The following is a 15515-nucleotide window of genomic DNA, read 5'->3' on the forward strand; positions in this document are numbered from 1 at the left end:
AAAGAATCCTAATTGTAAAGTTTAATGACCCTTAAAGTGTCCCTGTTTTTAAGAGTATTTTTAAATACTGGACTTTAAGTAATTCAACTTGAAATCACTTTAAAGGGGCAGTAAACTTGCAAACTAATGTTATATAATGGTGCACATAGTGTAGAATGATATAACATTAGCTTACCGGCAGATTTATACACTAAAGTATTGCAGAGAAATTTTATGTAAAAGCTCCTTTTACCAGAACGCCGCTCCTTGCGGTCTGGTTTTTCCACAGCACGTTGTGGCAACACTGCCTAGTCACAGTGTGCCCGGTCGCGCCATTAACATGAATGTAGCTCGCTACATTCATTTTAATGGAGCGAAAAGGAGCTTTTACATAAAATTTCTCTGCAATACTTTAGTGTATAAATCTGCCGGTAAGCTAATGTTATATAATTCTACTGCCCCCTTTAAGCTGTACACCGTTATCCTGTGATTGTTACATAGGTGTAACTTTTTATATCAGATTGTCTTTTTAAAACTAATTTGATAGATTTTCTTGATACAAGCTTACTTTTTTCCAACAGTTGGAAGACCAAGCTGAGCAAATTCGTTCCAAGTCGCACCTTATTCAGGTCGAGCGTGAAAAGATGCAGATGGAGTTAAGCCACAAACGGGCTCGTATTGAACTGGAGAAAGCAGCGAACACAAATGCCAAGAATTATGAGGTTAGAAAACTGCTGTGCAATGCTGTCTTATATGTCTTAGCCTGGAATCATTCTTTATTACTGCATTGCAGGGATGGCATTGGCAAATAAAAGAAACAAGAACCTGCATATACAGAAAAATGTATAAAGATTGCAGAAAAACACATTATCAAGTAGACAACCTGTCTGTCTGCAATCACCACTTGTTATGCAGCATTGTGCGTCAAAATGTAACATCGCACAAGAGCTCTCTTGTAATCAGTTTCACAAGAGCAGGACATATCAGACACCCCGAAAACATGAGTATCAGGGTGATTTATCTCACCAACTCTGAGGTGGTCAAGAGGGGCTAAAGAAGCAGTTTGTTCTTCTAACTTTTAGGTTTGCTCATGCACCGCAAAGCCTCAAAAACTGCAAGTGTAGCTTGAAAATGTTTCCGCATAAATTGTGTAGGCTTAGCAAGAAAATAAGATTTGTCTGTGATTTTAGTGTGCAAAATTTAACGGCACATTTTAATGCAAAAATGTGTTTAAAGGGACAGTCAACACCGGAATTGTTGTTGTTGTTTTAAAAGATAGATAATCCCTTAATTACCACTTCCACAGTTTTGCATAACCAACACAGTTATAATTATGCACGTTTTACCTCTGTAATTACCTTGTATCTAAGCCTCAGCAGACTGCCCCCTTATTTCAGTTCTTTTGACAGACTTGCATTTTAGCCAATCAGAGCTGTCTCCATAATAAATTCACGTGCATGAGCTCAATGTTATCTATATGAAACACGTGAACTAATGCCCTCTAGTGGTGAAAAACTATCAAAATGCATTTAGATTAGAGGCGGCCTTCAAGGTCTAAGAAATTAGCTTATGAACCTCCTAGGTTTAGCTTTCAACTAAGAATACCAAGAGAACAAAGCAAAATTGGTGATAAAAGTAAATTGGAAAGTTGTTTAAAATTACATGCCCTATTTGAAACATGAAAGTTTTTTTTGTACTTGACTGTACCTTTAAAGAGATATGAAACCCAAATTTTCCTTTCATGATTTAGATAGAATGTACTTTTAAGCAACTTTCTAATTTACTCCTATTATCAATTTTTCTTCGATCTCTTGCTGTCTTTATTTAAAAAGCAGGAATGTAAAGCTTAAGAGCCGACTACTAGTAACAGACACAGGTTAACAACATAAAAATGTCAAGCTACGGAATGGGGAACGATTTAAGCAACCTAAAAAGGGAATGTTCTCTGGAAACAAACCTGAATAACAAAGTAGAAAGACAAAAGGTGTGCTTGAAACAGCTAAAAAATGTTCAAATATGAATAACCTCATAAAACAACTAGTACAAGATTATATTTAATATACATTTAGTAAAATATATATATATATATATATATTTATATTTCAAACAGTATATTGCAAAAGCGGACTCAACAAGTGGATCACACTAATACAAACTGAGTTGCGCACACATACAGCAAATAATCACAAAAAATAAAATAAAATATATCACAATGTATCACAATTGAATTGTAAATAATATCCTGATAATTAATAAACTTTCAACTGAAAACTGCAATGAAGTCAATGGAGTTGAATATAACTAAAACTAGAACTATCCAGGCTACTGTACCTGGAATATAAAATATGAGTGTAACAGAATAGTAAACTTCAAATATAATAATAAAATATTTAAAAAAAAGTCTTATCCTTCAGTTGATATTTCAGGAACAAATTTCAAGAGAGATGAATTCAGTGCTGCTCGTCAAAAAACCACTCAAGGTTCTGATTGGGTGATGAGGTACAGCTGTGAATATCTAAAAAAACAAGCGCATAGAGACACCTCTCATAGTGCAGATCAATTTGGTTTAATACAAACATATATAAAATACATAAAAACTTTTTAGGGTAATCCCTACTCACAAGTGAAACCTCAATCAAATGAGGTAAGTTGAGGCAGTTGTATTTTCAAAGTGTCCCCACTTATGACCGGTAAATTGCCAGGCTGTGGTCCCAGTCTCAAGTTTCCAGATCCGTTAGTTATCCCCAGTGAAATAAGCAGACAGTCCTGTTCTGCTAATCAGTGTAAAAATGTCACTTCTGAATTGACTAAATATCGTCAGTTTACCGTGAAACGCGTAAGGCCACACCCACCTTACGTCAGTCTCGACGCACACGCTGAAGAGAGATTCTGTATACTTCACGGAGATCCACAGCGTTCTTTATAGCTCTAAAATAGAGCAATATTTAGTCAATTCAGAAGTGACATTTTTACACTGATTAGCGCAGAACAGGAATATATATATATATATCTATTAGGGTTGCACCGATACCGATACCAAGTATTTGCATTGTACTCGTGTAAATGTACCGATACTTAAATGGATACCTCCACTTCCTACCCATATGCTATCTTATGACGTTTTTTCAAACTGCATGTTCTCATTTCATTTTAAGCTGGAGTGGAGACTAAACTAAAAATTGTTTACTATTGTACTGCCAATACAAATTGTTGTTATTTGTATTATTGTAGGAGAGATCACTGTACCTCGTTCAGACAAACCCCTGAAGTACTGGGCAGTTAATAAACTGAGATTTCCAGCACTGGCTAAAATGGCCCAAAAATATCTTTCTGCCCCATGCAGTAGTGTGGAAAGTGAAAGATTGTTCAACTTATTCGAACCTCCTTACTGATAGCAAAAACAGAATAATAGCTGAATATGCAGAGATGCCTCTGTTCTGTTCCTTCAAAAGAACTTGCCACTAACTTTTGAAAAATTATTCTTATTGCTTGATTGCCTTTTTTACTGCTAGTTCTCATGCAGAATTATGTTCAAAACATACTGTACTCTGAGGAACATCCATACCCTTAGATTATATAATTGCAGGAAGAGTGCTCATAGGACAAATTAAGTTAATTTCAATGAACACTGATACTGCAATTATAGGACTAGATTTAGATTACATTTGATTTGTAAGCTTTACCAATGCTCTGTTCACATTTCCAATTCCATAGACTTTAATGGAGTAGGACATGTAATGAGATCATTGGTAAAGCTTGCCAGTCAAATGTAATCTAGCCCATAGTGTTGTTCCCCATGATTAAACAGTGCACTGTTCTACTTTTTTACTGTATTGCACTTTTGGTTGGTTGTAATTTTATATTTGTTATTTATTGTTGTTATTAATATATTTTTTTGTAATATTTTTATTTATAAAGATGTTCTGTGAACTTTGTGACAAATAAAACTTTGGTAAACTGTCACATGACAGTAAAAAAAAGTATTGGTAATTGGTATCGGCGAGTATTTGAAAACAAGTATCGGTACTTGTACTCAGTCTTAAAAAAATGGTATTGGTGCAACCCTTATATCCAAAGTTCCGTATATTCACTTTTGATGGTAATATGAAAAAGATCTATAGAGATTTTGGGAGCTTTTTGTCGTCCCACAGATTGAAAATAAAGAAGTAGTGGCATACTTGTTTATTTTCAATCCGTGGGACGACAGTAAGCTCCCAAAACCTCTATAGATCTTTTTTCATATTACCATATTACCAGAGCATTTTTAGCATTTTTGCTATCACTAAATTTAAACAGAAATACCTATCAAAACTATATATATTTTTTTAGTAGACAACCTAAAGAATTTATCTAGGCCCATTTTGGTATATTTCATGCCGCCATTTCACCGCCAAATGCGATCAAATAATAATAAAAAATCGTTCACTTTTTCACTAACATTAGGTTCTCACTGAAATTATTTACAAACAGCTTGTGCAATTATGACAAAAATGGTTGTAAATGCTTCTCTGGGACCCCTTTGTTCAGAAATAGCAGACATATATGGCATTGCTTTTTGGTAATTAGAAGGCCGCTAAATTCTGCTGCGCACCACACTTGTATTATGCCCAGCAGTGAAGGGGTTAATTAGGTAGCTTGTAGGGTTAATTTTAGCTTTAGTGTATAGGTTTCCCTCACACCTGACAAGTACCACCCCCTGATCCCTCCCTGACCCCTCTTAAACAGCTCTCTTCCCTCCCCCCACCTCACAATTGTCAGCGCCATCTTAAATACTGGCAGAAAGTATGCCAGTACTAAAGTAAAAGGCTTTTTTTTTTTTTTTTAAAATATTCTGCAGTGTTGGATCCCCCCCCCAACAGCTCTCTAACCCTCCCCCCTCTACCTATTTGCAGCCATCTTAGGTACTGGCAGCTGTACCTACAAAAAAATGAAAATAACCTTTTTTTTTTCTGTAGTGTAGCTGCCCTCCCAGATCCCTTTATGGCAACGGATCCCACATAGGGTCCCCATCATTGCCCCTCCTTCCCCCTCAATCACGCAGGTGTATTTTTTTATTTTGGGCTTCCCTGTAGCATGACATAGTGGAACCACCCGCTCCCACCCTCCTCCTACAGCGATGAGCCGCCCACCTGCCTTCTGCCCACCAACAATCGGCACCACCGATGTCCGATGCAGAGAGGGACACAGAGTGGGGTATGCAGAAATAGCGCAATCTCGCAATTTTGAGCGAGATCGTGGCAGAGAGAAGCCCAGGACTGCAGCGACGTACAGTTTATGTCGCTGATCCTTATGGGCATAGCGAGCAGCGTCATACAGGGTCATTAAGGGGTTAAAATTGCATGCTCTATCTGAATCATGAAAGAAAGCATTTAGGTTTCATGTTCCTTTAACCCTGTAAAAGTCTGTAGATAAAGTAATTTCTTGGGAGTCTCAAAAATTGCAGCTGCCCATCAGGAAACTATGTGCTTCATGCATTTTGAATTTTTTTTAGAATTTCTTACACAGCCAGTGAGAAGCCGTATAGCCTGCCCCATTGCTGAATAGCAGAATGAGCGCCCACACTTTGGATAAGTCATTGCTGGAATTGAGACATGCTTTGTAGGATAAAGTGTAGCCATTTGGGTTAATGCTATCCCTATGTTCTCACAAATACGCACGGGTTATACTTCCTATTTGATTGAAACACATCAGTGTATACCTATGTTTTATTTATATATATATATATATATATATATATATATATATATATATATATATATATATATATATATATATATATATATATAAAAAGGTGAAGAATAAATATGGATAATGTTCTTAAATATAGATTGATTACATTATTGTAGATTTGCTTTCTTGCTTTGTATACTTGTATGAATGTATATATAATAAAAATAGAAAATATAATCAATATATATTAAAAAAAAGTATCTGTTATTATTGTTAATAGTAATATTATTAATACTGGTAATAATAGTGATAAATATAGTAGTGGTTATTATTATTAGTTTTTATGAAATAAACAATCTTCTGCTGTGGATAATAACAAGTTGGGTGGTATTTATGTTTTTGAGGAACATATTAATAGTTGCCATTTTACTTTTTCGTTTGCAGCGTGAAGCAGACCGGAATCATGACCTGCTGGCTCGTATTAAGGGTCTTCAGGACAAGGAGTCAGATTTCCAGAGCAAATTACAAGAACAGATAGAAATGAACAAATCATACAAGAAAAGCATCGAAACCCAAAGCAAGAAGCTTCTAGAGAAGGAGACCAAGCTATCTGAGGCTAATGAGGTATTCAACATCTGGGTTCTAAAGAACTTCCCAATCACGTGCAGTTAATGTTGATTACATTTGCTCAGAAGATGTTTTATTAAAGGGATTCTAAACCCAAATGTTGTCTTTCATGGTTCAGGTACAGCATGCAATTTGAAGCAACTTTCTAATTCACTCCTATTATCAATTTTTCCTCGGTCACATGCTAGCTTGGTTTTAAAAAGCTAGACTGTAAGCTTAAGAGCCATCCCATTTTTGGTTCAGCACCTGGGTAGCGCTTGCTGATTGGTGGCTAAATGTAGCAAACCAATCAGCAAGCGCTAACCAGGTGTTGAAGCAAAGATAGGCTGGCTCTTAACCTTATATTAATGCTATTTCCAATAAAGACAACAAGAGAACAGATATAATTTGTTAATAGGAGCAAATGAGAAAGTTGCTTAAAATTGCATGCTCTATCTGAATCATGAAAGAAAAAAATTGGGTTTAGTGTCCCTTTAATTACCATATGTCTTAATGGAATTCTGTTATGCCTGACATATAATTAGTTTATGATGAGTGTTTTGATGTTTTTTTTTTGGGGGGGGGGAACTTTTAAGAACAATTTATGTTTCATAGTTTGTTGTATTCGCAGATCTCGTTCCTTTCGTACACGTTCTTTACATGAGTTTCTAGCTGTTTAGCTTTACCAATGTAATGCAGTGTTCATGAGCATCGTTTCTCGATCTATAAAGCTGTGATTTGCAGACCTAGATATAGTCCGGACAGACAAACGGCAAAGTGCTTTACCTCTGAGTAAAGTTTGTCTCTTTCAGAATATTCAAATAGTGTTGTGCAGTTTTAGCCTGAGAAGAGGGCTCAGAAACACCTTGGGAGTAGAAGTCATCTCAATGCTGTCTTTGTCAGTCTTATTGGCTTTTCCGACCAAATCTTATGTCCAGCATAATGGGAATTGGAGTGCTTATGTGCGATAAAAAGATGTTTAAAGGGACATAAAAGGGTGTTACTATAATTCTGTTCAGCTTTATAGCATTTTATTGTGCATATAACTGTTTGTTTAACCCTTTGAGGGGGGTTAAACACATAGTTAAAGCTAGCAATGCATCAGCAGTGCACTTCCTCTCCAGAGGTGATCATGACTGCAGCTGGCAGTGTTTAGCTCTGGATAGCAGTGCATTGCTACTTCAGAGGTTACTTCAACACCTGCAAAAAGGGGTAAACGCACAGTCCTGTCTATGCAAGAAATAGTGCAATAATGTAATGATCGAACTCCTTGAGCATTTTTTTATTTCTTTTTTTATGTTCCTTTAACTGGCAACAGCATAACCATGATGCACACTGGCAAAATCTTTATACTGCACAGGGAAATTATAGAGTGATTGGGTGGTATATGTACATGTGTTTGTATATATATATGTGTGTGTGTATATATATATATATATATATATATATATATATATATATATATATATATATATATATATATATATATATATATATATATATATATATATATTTATATATTATATATTTTTTTTTTTTTTTTTTTTTTTTTTTATATATATATATATATAGTAAATTTAAACTTGGGGAATGTTTGGGGAAATTCTGAATTGAGGAAATGCTGGTTTCATGTTGTTCTATAGCTTGTATTTGTGGGTTAGTTATTTGAGTGACGGTAATATATGGGTTTGTTAAACAAAACAAGTGAATAGAGAACACGGATACATTTATTTATTTTTTACCAATTCCATTTCATATAATATACTGAAGATTTTGCGTCTTTTTTTTTTTTGTCTATAAAATGTGAGTTTTTGTACTGACATATCAAGCTTTATCGCTGCTGTGTATTGGACAGCAGTGTTAAATCCATAATTTATCCTACATCCTCCAACAGATTAGCTCAGTCTTCATAAAAAATGGTGCTGTGTGTATCTGTTATTTATGTTTAAATAATTTTTTATTGAAATTTTGCATAGTACATATGATTCCAGCAGTCGTTTCATATAAAATGAACAAAACTAGCAGCAGATCACATTTCCATGCATAAACATAAAAATATAAGTATAAACTGGATCTACTAGTGTTATAGTCTCTAACCATTCTCAACAGCCTTGTTGATTGACAGTCCCAGAAATTGTTTTAAGATTGAAAACTACAGTGGTCTTCCCTATCATGACTAGGGATGGGCGAATGTGTTTATATCCAAATTCGAATGTTAGAACAAATGTTATTGTAGAAATTCGATTTACATAATAGAATGTTGATAAGAACGAGTATTCTTAAAAATTTGATTTTCGAATGTTATTTACAATTTTCGAATGTCACATTCGAATTCGAATGTCACTTTCGAATTTGAATATTACATTTTGAAATTGAATGAACACATAGCTAAACATTCTATTATTCAAACTAATATTTTCGAATTTTATTGAAAAATTAGAAAGCGAAAATTCGAAAATAGAATGCTAGAATGTTCTATAAACATTCGAAATTCGATTCGAATGAATGTATCAAAATTCGTTTTAAATTTTGAATTTTTATAAACATTCGCCCATCCCTAATCATGACTTAGACGTATACATGGAAAGCAATCTGGAGTAGAGCAACTGTTCTTTCTAAAGAAATATATTCCTCCCATGGGGGGGGTTAGATGGACTAAGCATATACTCGTATATGAAAAAATGAACAAATAACAAAAACATCAACAATAATAAATAACCTTGAGAATATCAGAAACTCTGTTTGATTTTGAATGTTCTCAACAGTGTATCTGTTATTTAAAGGGACATAAAACCCCAAATTTTTCTTTCATGATTCAGATAGAGCATACAATTTGAAACCACTTTCCAATTTACTTCTATCAAATTGTTATCACTTTCTTGTTATCCTTTGTTGAAAAACAGGGATATATGCACAGGAGTGTGCACGTGTCTTCAGCACTAAATGGTAGCAGTTTTGCAATAATGTTATACAGCTCTGCTTCCTTTAATGTAGTGCTCACGACGTGCACGCTAGCTATCTAGATATCTCTTCAGCAGAGTAACAAGATAATGAAGCAAATATGATTATAAAAGTAAATGGGAAACGTTTTAATATTTGTATTCTATATCAGAATCATAGAAGAAACAGTTTGCGTTCCATATCCCTTTAAGAGTGAGATAATATGTAATCTAGTAGGCTTTTGCTAAGCCAGAAGTCACGACGAGCTGGAATGCAATTGTTTTTTAAGGGACACTGAACCCAAATTTTTTATTTTGTGATTCAGACAGAGCATACAATTTTATGCAACTTTCTAATTTACTCCTATTATCAATTTTTCTTTGTTCTCTTGCTATCTTTATTTAAAAAAAGAAGGCATCTAAGCTAAAGAGCCAGACAATTTTTGGTTCAGACCCTGGACAGCACTTGTTTATTGGTGGGTGAATTTATCCACCAATCAGCAAGAACAACCCAGATTATTCACCAAAAATGGGCCGGCATCTAAACTTACATTCTTGCTTTTCAAATAAAGATACCAAGAGAATGAAGAAAAATTTGCTAATGGGTGTAAATTAGAAAGTTGCTTAAAATTGCATGCTCTCTGAATCACGAAGGAAAACATTTGGGTTCAGTGTCCCTTTAAGCCAAGATCATAAATTTACTATTAAAAATAACCACAGTTACGCTTTTAAAGGGATATCAAACCCTTGCTGCATTCTCTTAGTATCCTTTGTTGAAGAAGCAGCAATGCATTACTGGGAGCTAGTGAACACATGAATCATAATATGTGCAACAACCAATCAGCAGCTCCTGAGCCTACCAAGGTATACTTTTCAACAAAGGATACAAAGAGAACAAAACAAATTAGTTAATAGAAGTAAATTGGAAAGTTGTTTAAAATTGCATGTTCTATCGTAATCATGGAAGAGAAAAATGTGGGTTTCATGTCCCTTTAACATTAAGATTTGATTTTTTTCTTCTGTTGTTTGAACAAAAAACACTGAAACGCCCTTTTTTGGTGGCTAAGGTTAATGTATGCCTATCGCATATATTCTCTGTATAGTTCCCTTGGAATTTAAACGTGATATTTGTCCTTGCGTGCTTTACCCTCACTCACAAGTTAGAATCTCTTTATTTAGTTCCTCTTTACTTTTCTGCATCCAGGCCATAAGCGTGCTAAAGGGAAAAGTGTCCGAACTTCAATGGAAAATAATGAATCAGGAGATGCAAATGAAAACTCAAGAGACCGAAAAGCAGGAGCTGACGGAACAGCTGGATGTCCTCCACAAGTAAGTGTCTGATCAATGACAGACTTACAAAGAAATGTCCTATCAGCAGACGCTCCTGTCCTTCATTATGCGCGCAGCAGCCTTTGATACTACGTTTTGAAAGCAAATGTTTGAATTGATTGATAAAAGCCAAAGGGGTTTTAAAAGTTGCGCCTGCATTTCTCCTATTCACCGTTAGGTATTCACTTCTTTTACTGACTTTGAGAAATCGTCTTTAACTCAGGGAGTTAAGGACACGCTTTTGAAATACATCCGCAACATTTTTTCTCGTCTGGCGTGCATTGATTTTTTTTCCCCTCATAATTAATGTGGCGTTTCAGCAGCTGTTTCCTATAATTCTAAATGAATGCTTATTTTTATTGATAAAGTATCTCGTTACCAAATCTTATTGTTTGCACAGTAAAGAGCCCTTGTATACTTATGATGTAGACTGTTGTATAAACACAAGCAGACTTTTACCCAAGATACCTAGTGATGGCGCAGAGTAAAGTTATAGCCTTCTCAATTAGTGTGCAGTGTGTTCTATACAGAAAATTGTCAGCCAGGTGGCAATACAAAGTAGCCAAGAGGGGGCAGGGGAATCTTATAACATTTGTTGTTACTTAAAGGAACAGTCAGCACCAAAATTGTTGTTTAAAAGATAGATAATGCCTTTACTACCCATTCCGCGGTTTCGCACAACTTACATTGTTATATTAATATACTTTATAACCTTTAAACCTCCACATGTCTGTCTGTTTGTAAGCCACTATAGATAGCCTCTTATCACAGATCATTAGGGGAAATGCTAACTATGGTGAGGTATCTATTCCAGTCTGACGTGCATATCTTTGGTCATGAGCTTTCTGTTATTTTCATATAGTAAATTCTCATAAGTTCAATGTTACTTTATTAAAATTGAATTAACCTTACTGCTTGTTATTAATATTTATTTGTCTCATATTAGGAGCTGCACCTTCCACCTTTGTATATTTTTACTTTCACCCAAATAAAGCGAATTAAAAAATACAAAAAATATTAGTTTAATTTTGACTAGTCTGTCCCTTTAACTTCCCCCTTAATATGGTTTGCTGTAACCGACTTTTTCAAAAGGTGAGGCGCTGCCGCTCAATGGTTGGTTTGATTTCCAAGTTTAATTTTGACACGCCCTCATTTTACCTCTGGGGAATTGTATCTTGCTGGCATTACATGTTCTCCTGATGATGTTTAACTTTAGTCTGCATCAAAATATCTGGTATTTACATTGTAAATAATTTTAAAGATATATAAACATTTTTTTTTTTTTCTTGCTTGGTTTGGGAATGGTTTGTTGAGCAGGGCCATTTAGAATCGGAATGGAATAAAGGGACATAATGATGAAGACTGAAATGTGCATTAAAGTTTTGAGTTCAAGCAGTTTTGCAATATACTTCTTCTAGTAGCAAAAATCCTTCCAGTTAAACAGATAACTGTTACAGTGTCGCATTAACATATGGCTCACCTGCTCCTTGCAACTTTATTTAAACACTGCATCAGCTCAGAGAGCTTTAGGTGGTGTGTATCATGCCAGCGGTGACTTCATTTGCATCATACAGTCCACCAACTCTCTGATCTGGGATTACCTTTAAATGCTGGTGCACTGGACATGTGCAGCATATGTGAGTATGCCACAAAAACAGTGATAGCTTTTACTAGAAGCATTTTCACTAATAGAAATATATTCCAAAAATGTGCCAGTTTAAAACTGAAATGGACTCCTGCACATTTTAGTTTTGATCATTCTGTCCCTTTAAATAAACTGGTACTTGGGTACACTCGCTGGGATGAAATGAAAGGTTTTTACTCCTCTACCAGAATAACGAGACAGGATGCTTTTCGACTCACACATATACATACCCCATATAGGTCCGATCATATGTTTTTCTATTGACGAGTCTTCCACTTGCTGGATTATGTTTTCCTTCCTTGAACCCATAATTCTTAGATGCTATACACTAATTCTAGACCCCAAAAATGAGATATTGTCACCATATAAATTATCCTACCCAGAATTCCATGCTATAGTGAGATCACTGTTCTGTGGCCCTTAATTCACAAAACAATGGATCTGCAATAAAAAATATAACAATTTACACTTTCCTAGTCGTTCAAACAAACAAGGAAAAGTTTTGGTTGAACCTACTAATAAGCACATCTGGTAATACTGTTGTTATAAATTTTTGTTTTTGCAGAAAACTACAGGATGGTAATCAGCAGACACAGACCCTAGATGAGCTTCAGACACTCAACACAGAGTATGAACAGAAGGTTAAGGTAGGATATGTGTGAAATGCTCGGTAAATAGATATTCCTTCTGATGTGATCATGAACATATTCCTGTCTGTCTTTGTGCAGAATCTAGAACAGACGTTATCCGCTCAGGAACAGGATGCAGAAATTGTAAAAAACATGAAGTCGGATTTGGCTAAATTACCAAAAATGGAAAGAGAACTGCAGCAGCTTAGAGAAGAGAACAACTATCACAGGTAATAGGGGAGTCAGACTTTAAGACTTAAAGAATACTGTACTTTAAAGGGACAGTCAACACTTACTTTAACATGTTTTTATATTGAAAATAACAAAACGGAGGTCCGCCTACACTATACCCCTCCTGCCTTGCCGCCTTGCTTCTGTCCTAATCAGCGGCGCTAACTACTCTAATACCCGGTAAATATGGATGCCGGACTCCCCCCACCATTACGTAGCTGCCTTCTTCTTCAACTTATAAGCAAATCAGAATCCAGGCATCGGACAGAAATTGCAAGCGCGTGCAATTTCAGTCCGAGGACTGGATTCTGATTTGCTTATAAGTTGAAGAAGAAGGCAGCTACGTAATGGTGGGGGGAGTCCGGCATCCATATTTACCGGGTATTAGAGTAGTTAGCGCCGCTGATTAGGACAGAAGCAAGGCGGCAAGGCAGGAGGGGTATAGTGTAGGCGGACCTCCGTTTTGTTATTTTCAATATAAAAACATGTTAAAGTAAGTGTTGACTGTCCCTTTAATGCTTTTCACCTTAAAGGGACAGTATACACCAATTTTCATTTAACTGCATGTAATAGACACTACTATAAAGAATAATATGCACAGATACTGATATAAAAATCCAGTGTAAAACCTTTTAAAATCGTGCTTAGAAACTCCCAGTTTAGCACTGTTGAAAAGGTTAGCTGGAACACCAACTGAAAGTGGTTCTAAAGCAAAACAGCAGACCCCCCCCCCCCCTTCCTCTGCATATGAAAAGACTCTTTACACAAACAGGAGCAAGCTGGAGTAGGTATACAACAGTCTACTTCTAAAACTTTGGGGCTTGGTTAGGAGTCTGAAAATCAGCGCAATGTTATTTAAAAATAAGCAAAACTATACATTTAAAAAAAAAACAAAAAAAAAACTGTATGAGCTATATAAATGGATCATCTACAAAGCATTTATGCAAAGAAACATTTAGTGTATAATGTCCCTTTAAAGAGCCAATAATAGTCTAAAATTACATGCTGTACTTTGTTAGAAGACAGCAGGGCACAATTTTCAGAGCGAAATTATATGAAAAGGGGGCAAAATAAATAATGAAAACATATTGCAATGTAATTTCATTATGCATAACTAAATATTTTATATACAAATTTCAAGGTCTTTACTGTCCCATTAACCCCTTAATAACCTGCGCCGTACCCTGTACGACGCTATTTTTTTCCCCTTGTGGGGGATCAGGGAGGTAAGGGGGGATACTACCCTGCAGAAAATATATAATTTAAAAAAGAAAATGTAAAAAAACAAAATCATTTAAAAAAAAAAAAAAACTTTTATTTTTATACTGGCAGACTTTCTGCCAGTACTTAATATGGGGGTGACCTTTGGGGGTGGGGGAGGGAAGAGAGCTGTTTGAGAGGGGTCAGGAAGGAATCTAGGGGTGAGATGTGTCAGGTGGAGGCTGATCTCTACACTAAAGCTAAAATTAACCCTACATGCTCCCTAATTAACCCCTTCACTGCTTGGGCATAATACATGTGTGGTGCGCAGTGGCATTTAGCGGCCTTCTAATTACCTTAAAGCAATGCCAAAGCCTTAAATGTCTGCTATTTCTGAACAAAGGGGATCCCAGAGAAGCATTTACAACCATTTGTGCTATGATTGCACCAGCTGTTTGTAAATCATTTCAGTGCGATACCTAAAATTGTGAAAAAGTTTAATTTTTTTTTTATTTGATCGCATTTGGTGGTGAAATGGTGGCATGAAATATATCAAAATGGGACTAAATCAATACTTTGGGTTGTCTACTAAAAAAAATAATATATAAATTTGATAGGTAAAAAAAAAAAAAAAAGGCTCTATTTCTGTTTAAATGTAGTGATGGCAAAAATGCTAAAAATGCTCTGGTCTTTTGGGGAAGTTTTTGTCTGAAGTGTCCAGTCCTTAAGGGGGTAAGTACAAATATATTGCAGATAACAGAGCAGCAACTGCAAAACGATTCCATTACCATATTTTAGGCGCTCATTTCAAAGTATAAATATGACCTTTAAACTCACAGAGTAATGGTAGGAACCAAGAACACACCAAGGAGTTAAATTTAGATACATATAGTTTAATGGCAGATAATAATCAGAGGGCTCATATAGTTTATCTAGTTTATTGATTCTTAGGATAGCCTTATGCTTATCCCAGACATCTGTAAATTCCATGACTATGTCTGTCTTCTGTTCTATAAAGGAGCGTTCTTGATCTTAGGAACCCTCCAACTTGATTCAGATAGAACATGCAATTTTAATCTACTTTTGATTTTACTTCTAAGTATCATATCTATTGGTATCCTTTGTTAAAGAGTAAACCTAAGTAGACTCAGTTCTCAGGACTCTGCACGTGTCTCTTTTCTTCTTTGTATAACTGCTACCAACAACGTTGCAAACACTGCTTCCATAGAATGTTAAAAAAACACGTGCATGCTCCTAAGGTTTTATAAACCCACCGAGATGTATTCT

The 15515-nt window shown here is 35.4% G+C and overlaps 1 protein-coding gene across 1 annotated transcript in view; it reads left to right on the plus strand.

Annotated features, from left to right (window-relative positions):
• The window catches only part of MAD1L1 (mitotic arrest deficient 1 like 1), a 1632937-nt gene that overhangs the window by 10307 nt on the left and 1607115 nt on the right, over positions 1-15515 (plus strand). Inside the window, exons 3-7 of the mRNA XM_053695314.1 lie at positions 561-701; positions 6094-6273; positions 10399-10523; positions 12734-12815; positions 12897-13027. Of these exons, the coding sequence (XP_053551289.1) occupies positions 561-701; positions 6094-6273; positions 10399-10523; positions 12734-12815; positions 12897-13027 (659 nt within the window). The remainder of the gene's footprint in view (positions 1-560; positions 702-6093; positions 6274-10398; positions 10524-12733; positions 12816-12896; positions 13028-15515) is intronic.

The sequence above is a fragment of the Bombina bombina genome, chromosome 11 (assembly GCF_027579735.1).
Source record: "Bombina bombina isolate aBomBom1 chromosome 11, aBomBom1.pri, whole genome shotgun sequence".
Taxonomy (NCBI): domain Eukaryota; kingdom Metazoa; phylum Chordata; class Amphibia; order Anura; family Bombinatoridae; genus Bombina; species Bombina bombina.